Genomic DNA, 9,290 nt, shown 5'->3' with positions numbered 1-9,290 from the left:
CACTCAGCAATGAGAGTCACAATGTCTACAACTTACTGTTAAAATTTAAAAATATTTAAAATTGTGTGAGGGAACAAATATAGCAAAATGTGAACAATTGGTGAATCTAAGGATATGAGCATCCTTCACCTTGGTAGATTAGAAATTTTTATAAATAAAAGCACCAGGGAACAAAGAAATAACACTTTAAAGAAAAGTGGAATTTCTTGACCCTCTATAGCCCTCCTGTGTGGACTGGGGCCTGTGTGGGGTCTCACTCAGGGCTTAGAGATGAGAAGACAGATGGGACCAGTCACTGCCCAGGAAGATTAGGGCAGTGACAGAAGTAAGGGCTGGACCTGGGGAAACCCCAAGGAGAGGTACTTGCTCCTTAAGTCACTGAGGGAGTCTCAGGGAGAAGTGTGTTTGCTGGAGAGAAGTGTGGGGGCAGCCCCATGGAAATGCCAAGCCAAGTGGCCAGTGAAGGAGGAGAAAGCACAATGAGTTTGCCAAAGTGTGAGCTGAGGGGCCCAGATCTGACTCTTCCTTGGCCACAGCCTGACCTAGAGGCCTTGGCTGGCTTCTTTCCCTCTGTTGGTGTCTGGATCCTCTTCTCTATAGAACAGGGAGTTGTTGCCATTGTTGCACCCAATGAAAAGGAAAGAAAGGAAAGAAAGCTGTCCTGGCAGTGCTGGGTGAATGCATTAGAGCTCTTAACTATGGCACTCTCTACAGTTGGTAATGTATGGTAGTGTTTGTCATTGTATTTCTGTTCTTGTGACGAAGTTGGTATTCCTAGAAATTCATAGATCCCTACACAGGTGTCATGGTTGGAAGCCGGCCCTTGGGGTCAAATCATTCCCAGCCCTGGAGTGGGTGCACCATGTCTTGCCCAGATGCTGTTGTTCAGCTGGCTTGGACAACACCTCACAGCTGACAACACCTCACAGCTGCCTCTTCTCTGCAGAGTTGACCTAACCCAGTGGGAGCCACTAACCACACACCCTTCACTCCCTCCACTTGGGGGCAGACCTTGGCCAATGGCTGACTGGAATGGGGTTGTAAAAGGATGGAGTTTTTCACAGCTGGTCCAGCTCTGTGGTGCCATGTGTGGGATCGAACTAAAGTGTGATTCCAGCCCAGACCCTCTGTCCTCAGTCTCCCTACCCTCCCAGCCTGCTTCCCTCACTCCCCTTCTCTTGAAAATGCTCCCTCAGGAAAGTGCTTGAAGAAGCAGTTCTATCTCAGGCTCTGCTTCTAGAACATTTATCTCAAAGGAAGCACTTCCTAGCGGTGTGTATTAGAATTACTAGTTGACACAACAAATACATCATCAAATTAAGTTGTTCTGTTTTAACATAATAGATATTTCTTCTCACTTGTAACATGTCTACTTGGTGGAGTATTTAGGGGGAGAGAGGTGTGCTCTGCTCTGCTCACACTCTCAGGTACTGAGGCTGATCGAGGATGTGCCATATGAGTGTGGCTACAAGGTCACCATTGATGGCCACATAGATGGGAGAAGAGTCACTCCTGCTTCTTAATCACTCATAATCAGAACTGACACCAGTCATTTCTACCCACATTCCACTGGTAGAAACTAGTCACATAGTCCACAGGAGAGGGAATCTGGGAAGTGTAGTCCTGAGCTGGTAGGTCATCACTTAGTAAGAGAGTTACACCATGAAGAGGGCAAAGATCTGTGGTGGGTAGGTGTCTCTGCCATACTCTGTAAACTTGAAGTTACGTTACTTTTCTGAAATTTAGTTTCTTTACCTAAATAACTGAGCAATTAATAGTGTCCCACTCCTACTTGTGAGCATGAATCAATGAGTTGAAATATATGAAGGGCTTGGATGAGGGCTTGGACAGAGTAGGGGCTCATATTAACTCTTTTTAATCATGTGTTGAGAATCCACTTTGGGTTATCTATCGATCATCCAGGATGTGCAGATAATCATTACAATCACCTTACAGAGGAGAAGGATGAAGTTCAGAGAAGGGTTCCACAGTTAGGGAGTGACTGGATCAGGCCAAGTAGCCAACAGAATTTCACACCAAGAACTGTCAGACTTTTTGCTTACGAGCCCCACACCCAGCCTTTGCATTTGCCATTAGAATGATGCAGGATCCCAGGAAGGTTGCCTTCATGTCCTGGCTTAGTCTACCTGGCTGAGCTCCTGCCAGTCTTTTCACTCCTGTCTTCTATCACTCTGTCTTTAGCCACAACAGTCCAGCCCTGCTTCCTTTCTAAACCTCACAAAATCCAAGTTTGATTCCACCTCAGGGCCTTTGCAAATGTTCTCCCCTCTGCCTTGAATATTCTTCCCACCTGTCTTTCCATGGCAGGCTCTTTACTTTTACTCTGCCTTCAGCTCAGTGTTCACCTCCTCAGGATGGCCCTCCCTGCTCCCAATTCGGTCACTTACTTTCGCATCACCTGCCCATCACCCAGGACCATCCAAGATTCTTTTGTGCTCATGTATTTGTTTGGTGTCTCTGTCTCTTGTTAGGCTGTGAGCTCAACAAAAGCAGGGAGACCTTCATTCTCATTGGTCTTCTTGTATCCCAAGCAACTGGGAAAGTACCTGGCACAAAGTTCAGTCTCAGTAAATATTTGTTTACTACAACAAGAAATAAATGGACAACCTGATAGCCTATGTGTCCCTTTACTCAACTTCTTTCCCCTTTTCCCTTCTGGGACGTAGAGGTTAGGGTGGAAAAACCACAGGGACCAGCCAAGACCAATCACTCATGTCCTCACAGGCAGTTGGGTCATTTTCCCACCTGGGGCCAGAAGGTGACCAGGTTGCCCTGAGAAATGAGGAAACTGCCTTCACAAACTACCCTGAAACAAGGTGGGGGTGGGGACCTGCACAGCTGGGCTCAGTAGAAAAGAGGGCTGGTGATCTGGACTAATGGAGGCTGGAGGTCAGGGTGCCTCCGTTTTTAACTGTTGAGCGGTCTGGGGTTTGGACTCTGGGGTCCAAGAGTAGAGGGATTCCTAGACTTCTGGGTCAGAGAGAGAAGGGGGCTGGGAGGCTGAACTCTTGGGTCATAAGGAAGAGGAAGGAATCAGGTTTCTCAGCCTTAAGCTGGTGAGATTAGGAAAGTGGGCCCAGGCCAACTTTGGCAAGGTCCTCCACTCCCCACCCTTTCCTGGCTGTCTTGGGTGAGGAGAGACATAAAAGGGCTCAGTTTCCTAGAAGAAAGAGTGGGAGCAAGAGAATTGTAGCAGCCTTGACCATGAGCCCTGCTGTGCTCCCAGCCCTCCTGGGCCTCACCCTTGTGCTGCCCCGTGAGTGAAGACCCCAGTTTGGGAGGGGATTTCCTGGGAGGATGGGCCAAAATGGATTTTCTGTTCTTATTTCAGGTGCTCAGGCCCTGACCTGTCAGTCAGGAAGGGCGGTGGCTGTGAGGAATGCAACAGAACTGCCCTTAGAGTGGACCGTTGGCGAGATGATCTGCAACGAGGGCTGGGGTTGCCAAGACACGGTGATGCTCCTTGAGAATGGTGAGAAGGGCCCCAAAGACCCCAAATGTGACCCACACCCTGACCTGTGCAGGAATCTCCCTCCTCCTGACCAGTCTTGCCTGTCTTCTGTGGACAGACTCAGGAGACCCCCTCCCTCATACCAGGAGCTGTTCCCTCTTCCTCAGCAGCCCAGGTGCCTCCCCAAGCCATGACACAGCCCTCTCTCTAGGACCCTGGGTTCCTGACCCTTACCCACCCCCTCCTCCGACATCCAGGACTCCAAGTGCTCCTAGTGCTCACCAAGGGATGTACCCAGGAGAAGGATCAAGAGGCCCATATCACCCAGCACCGGGAAGGCCCCGGCCTCTCCATTGTCTCCTACACCCGTGTGTGTCGCCACATGGATCTCTGCAATGACCTCTCCAGCACCGTCTCTCTCTGGAGCTTGCCAGCCCCTGTAGGTGAGACAGGAGGGAGAGCAGGAGGAGGAGAAGAGAGGAGGGAAGGAAGTTTTGGGGAGGAGGGAAGCACAGAGTGTTTGCTTAGACTTCTCCCGGTCACCTGGCCTGTCCACACTCCCCAGGTTCCCTCCTCTGGCCCAGCTTCCTTTCATAGTCCTGGGGCAGCAAACCAGACTGCACCTCAGACTCTGGTGATGGCCTGAACCTGGGCTGTGCTTCTTTTTTTATACTGTTGGGCTTGGTGCACTCATGTTTCATTTAGGGTTTTGGTATTTCCTGTTCCGAGGTAAGCTTGGCCTGTATCTTTCCATTGTCCTTGTCTGTATCCTAAACTGGGTTTGGGGTGATGTTCTGCCTACTCTTCCGTTTGGGGCATCCTGTTTGCTGGGACTGTGTAGTGAAGTTATGGGAAACTCTCCCTTGGTTCCTCCCAGGGTACTCCTCTGGGATCAATCCCCAATCCTTCTCCCAGATCTCATTACCCCCCACCTTGCTCTCTCCCCAACTGCATGACCCCAACTTCCTGCACCCCAGGCCTACATGAGAGAAACCTGAACTTAGCAAGTCTGGGGAGACTGAGGAGGTAGATTCCAGAGGCCAGAAAAGGAGGTAGGTAGAAGGTACCAGATCTAAAATCAGAGGCAGCTCAGTGTTCCCTCCCTCCCTTTCACCTCCTAGTTCCAGGGTTCATGCGGTGCCCAGTCTGCTTGTCTACAGAAGGCTGCGAATCTGCAACAGAAGTGACCTGCCCCATCAGTCACTCACACTGCTACAACGGGATCCTCAAGCTCAGGGGGGGTGAGTTGGGACATGGGGGTCCCTGTAGGCACTGAGGGCAGGGAGGCTGCTAAATCCTGGGACTTGGAGTGGGATGGCATGGCTTCCCAGGGTTGTATGGTCCCAGTGGTGGCATGTCACCCTGTCTCACTCTGCCTGGGCCCTTCCCACAGGGGGCATCAGCAGCACACTGAGAGTCCAGGGATGCATGTCCCAAGCAGCCTGCAACCTGCTCAATAAGACTCGAAAGATTGGTCCCTTGTCCCTGAGTGAAAAATGTGGTGTAAAAGGTGAGTCCCACACCTGGACTGTAATATTTTTCCCAGCCCCCAGCCTTGGAACACAATGACCCTTGTGAAAGCCCAGCATCCAACACATCCCACCAACACTAGTACCCAGAAGTAATTAAGCAGTTTATTCCTCACTCAGACAGTGTAATGTGAGGGATTGTGATGGTAGGTACTTTGGGGTGAGAATGCCAGTAGGAGGTATTTAGCTGAAGGGGAGAGAGGGGGAGGGTGGTCCAGGGGACAGATATAGGGCAGGAACTAACTGGTAGGTATTTTAATTGACACCAGATCTGGCCAACTAAGTGAGGGCAGACTCTCCACGTGCGAGGGAGTGGAGGGCAGGGAGAAAGGTCAAGTGGCACACAGGATTGGGTGCTTTGTATTCTGCTTTAATCCATGGATGCAGAAGTGAATGCAGAGTGCCTGGTTCTCATGCTGGGAGTGACTCATTGCCTTCAGTTCTATGTGCCCACATTCTTGACCTTGGGTAGCCCTGGTGTCTCAACTCTTCACGACCACCGTTCCTGCTTCATCCTCATCCAACCCCCACCAATGGTACTAGAGCCCCGCAGCAGCTGTGCTATACAGGAAGGAAGGTCAGAGAGAAAACTGAGGGTGCTTCAGGTGTGATAGAGACAGCAGGAGCCAAACAGGTACATTGAAAGTGTCCCCACTCACCCACACAATTGAAGCCGGACCATGCCCTAGGCAGACTCACAATGGTCTGGAGTGTCTCAGTGAGAAGCACAGGAAGCTGGGAGGGGAGTGGGGACTTAGCAGAGTGGGAAGAGGATCTTCACTGTCTGAACCTCAGTTTACACTACTGCCCATTGAAAAAGGCTTTAAAGCTTCAAGGAGAACATTGAGTGGGTTCAGCAAACAGTCGTCTGTGCTTGGATCCCTCTGGCTAGACTGGGAGCTTGGAGGACTTGGCCTGGATATTATGGACACCAAGATTTACAGCCTGAGGCAACATGAGGGCTAGCTCAGGATGAAAAGTGAGTTTGTGCAGGTTCCAAGGTCTTCTACAGAGATTGCAGAGGACTCAGACCCTGTCCCTGTCCTAAAGGGCATCCAGGACAAGGAGATGAGACATCACAAATGCAGATGGTCACAGAGCTGTGGTGAAGGGACCTAGGGGAGCTGTGAGCAGGGAAATAGTGATGTCTTGGGATGGGTGTCAAGGAGGTCTTCACAGAGGAGGTGTCCTTGAGTCTTGTCTTAAAGATTAGCTGCAGTTTATTAGTAGAAGAGGAAGAAGACATGAACAAGCAGAGGAAACAGCATGTGCATAGGCCTCGAGATGGGAATGAGCCAGCTGTTTTTCAGAAAGGGCTCCTCAGCTCTGTCTGAGAAGTTCTTGTCAAGAGGATGGGTAAAGCTGGGACTGGGGGGTGATTACCAGTTGTTCAAGTAGACAAAGTGGGTGTGGACAATCTCAGGAGAGCTATTCCAAGCAGAAGGATCAGTGGTGCAAAGCCAGGGAGGCTGGAATGACCTGGCGTATCTTGGGAATAAATATTGGTGTGGGAGTAGGGAGGGAGGTTTGGGGTCTGGTGCTGGTCAAGTATCCACGAAGCCCAGTGTAAGGGTTAGCCTTTCTGCTGCAGGCGAGGGAGCCATGGACAGGTCTTGTACATAGAAGGATGGTTTGAATCTCTCTTTCTGATTATGTTGTTTAATTGTCTGGTCCTCATCTCTGAGACTAGGTAACATTCACAATTCAGAAGGCATTCATAATTCTGAAACAAATCCAATGTAATCCATGGGGCATACTGTACCACACAGACATGTAGCACACAATACACACAACAGACATAACCAGACTCACCATGCTGCATTCATACCATAGCACTACACATATGCCCCCCTTACCGGTAACACACACCACAAACCTCATACACCACACACCGCACACGACAAAAAGTTGGCATAGCACACCACATGCCATACACACTACACAGAAACCAAAGACACACAAAACTGATATTATGCCACACATGTGCAACTACCACACACCACCTATATCATATACACATATTACATATCACATGTCACACATACTACACAAACCATACAACCATATCATATACATGTTACACACCCCATACACCCACCCACATATACTTCCCCACGCACCATACAAACAGTACACAAACCACACACATGCCACATAAAACAGCTACAATGCCACAGATGCCTATTCTTACACTTAAACTTATTCTGTTAGCTTTCAACATTGGAGTCAGATCTTAGGAGATGTGTTTGCCTTTCCTGGTTCGATTCAGTGCAGCAGTTTAACACACATTTATTGAGCAATGGATGGTAAGAACAGGCATCAGAAGCTGAGGTACAAGATGTCATGGATAGAGAAGACCATTCCAGGGTGACAGACAGCTCCCATAAAGGCCTGGGGCTGGGGGAAGGCTGGGTGCCAGAGCACAGGTTTCCTAAAACAGACCATGGCAGGAGCCCACTGAAGGAGAACCAAGAGCTGGAACGCGAATGGCCTTGAATGCTCCCTTTAGGAACTGGGTTGTGGTGCCAGTGAGGGCAGTGGGTCTGCACAGTCGGGAGGAGCACAGCAGTGAAGAGCCTAGGTCTCAATCAGGGAGATGTGGGTTCCCATCTGGGTTGTGCCACTGAACCAGCTTTGGAGGATCACCACCTCTGTGAGCCTCTTTCACCAGACTCAAGGAGGTGTGGGTGATTCCAGATATTTGGAAGCAGAGGAGCACATGTGAAGGCCCTGATGTGGGCAGGAGACTGCTCGGTGTTCAAGAAAGAGCTCAGAGGCCAGTGTGGCTCCAGAAGTGTGTTCAAAATAGAGCAGAGCAGGGCATGTGGACAGAGGGGCAGGGCCTTTGAGGCCATTTTTAGGACATAAAATTTTGTCCTGAGTGGGGCTGGGACCTACTGAAATTCTCTGAGCAGAGGAGTTACATGGATCAACTTACTTTTAATGGGGACTCTTCTGGCTTCTGAGTAAGAAATAGAGTAAATGGGAGGTGGGTGTGGGTGTGGGGATCCTGAGGGAGATTGAGGGTGAAGCAAGCCAGAGCCCACTGGGTCTCCAATGCTGCTGGAAGCAGCCGAGGTGGTTTGAAATGGCCAGGTTCCTGAGTTATCTGGCAGCTTAAGCCAACAGGATATCCTGGTGGGTACAACAGGGGGTATAAGACAGAGATTGTTAAGAAAGACAGCAATGTTCTGAACTTGAGCAACTGCAAGTCAGGAGCTGCTGTTGACCAACACCTGGAAGGTGGGGGAGGGGAGAGTGGGGACCAGGCTGGGAGGAGGGCAGCAGGAGCCATGATGTTGTGGTCTGTGAAGTGAGGAAATGAGTGGTCCTGCTTCATGAGGCTGCTGTGAAGGTTGCACATGTTGGTGGATGCTGTGTCATCAATCCAGGAGTTCCTGCATCATGTGACACATCCCTGCTGGTGATACAGTGGCTGTAAGTGAAGGTCTAGGCTCCTGGTATGTGTGTATGTATATATATATTTATATTTACATGTATACCTATATAAAATAGTTGCTCTGTTATACTCGTCCCAATTTTCCACCCTAGATCTCCTCTGCCCTGCCAACCCTCTGCCTACAATTAGTCGCCAGAATGTTGTCAATGTCCATGTGTCATTTATAACTGTTCTTTGAGTGGACCATTCCCCTTCATTCCTCCCTTGTCCCCCACCCCCTGGTTGCTGTCAGTTTGTTCCTTGTTTCTTTGACTTTGGTTCTATTTTGCTCATTGGTTTGTTTTGTTCATTAGATTCCTGTCATTGGTGAGACCATATAGTATTTATTTTTTCCCACATGGCTTATTTGACCTGGAATAATACTCTTTAGTTCTATCCATGTTGTAATGAAAGGTAGGAGTTTGTTCTATCTTTCTAATTGTTGTATTCCATTGTATAAATATACCACAGTTTATTGATTCACTCATTTACCGATGGGCATTTAGGCTGCTTCCAGCACTTGGCTATTGTAAATAACCCTGCTATGAACATAGGCGTGCATAGGTTCTTTTGAATTGGTGCTTCAGGATTCTTAGGGTATAATCCTAGGGAATTGCTGGGTCCAAAGGCAGTTCCATTTTTACTTTTTTGAGGAAATTTCATACTGTTTTCCACAATGGCTGCACCAGCCTACAATCCCACCAACAGTGCTCTAGAGTTCCCTTTTCTCCACATTCTCACCAGCACTTGATTGCTCATTTGTTGATGATAGTCATCAGTTCTAGATGAAGTGTTTTCAGTTTCAATCTGTCTGATGTCTAGTGATGCTGAGCATCCCTTCATATGCCGT

At 49.1% G+C, this 9,290-nt stretch overlaps 1 protein-coding gene across 1 annotated transcript in view; it reads left to right on the top strand.

Moving 5' to 3' along the window:
- Nucleotides 1-3,173: 3,173 nt before the first annotated feature.
- The window catches only part of LOC119054419 (CD177 antigen-like), a 29,768-nt gene continuing 23,651 nt past the window's right edge, over nt 3,174-9,290 (top strand). Inside the window, exons 1-5 of the mRNA XM_037152306.2 lie at nt 3,174-3,277; nt 3,353-3,493; nt 3,730-3,915; nt 4,594-4,713; nt 4,866-4,982. Coding sequence (XP_037008201.2) covers nt 3,226-3,277; nt 3,353-3,493; nt 3,730-3,915; nt 4,594-4,713; nt 4,866-4,982 — 616 coding nt within the window. The 5' untranslated portion in view covers nt 3,174-3,225. The remainder of the gene's footprint in view (nt 3,278-3,352; nt 3,494-3,729; nt 3,916-4,593; nt 4,714-4,865; nt 4,983-9,290) is intronic.

Source organism: Artibeus jamaicensis, unplaced genomic scaffold (assembly GCF_021234435.1).
Source record: "Artibeus jamaicensis isolate MK-2021 breed Jamaican fruit bat unplaced genomic scaffold, CSHL_Jam_final scaffold_11, whole genome shotgun sequence".
Lineage (NCBI taxonomy): Eukaryota > Metazoa > Chordata > Mammalia > Chiroptera > Phyllostomidae > Artibeus > Artibeus jamaicensis.
This window is presented reverse-complemented; position numbering and strand designations above follow the sequence as displayed.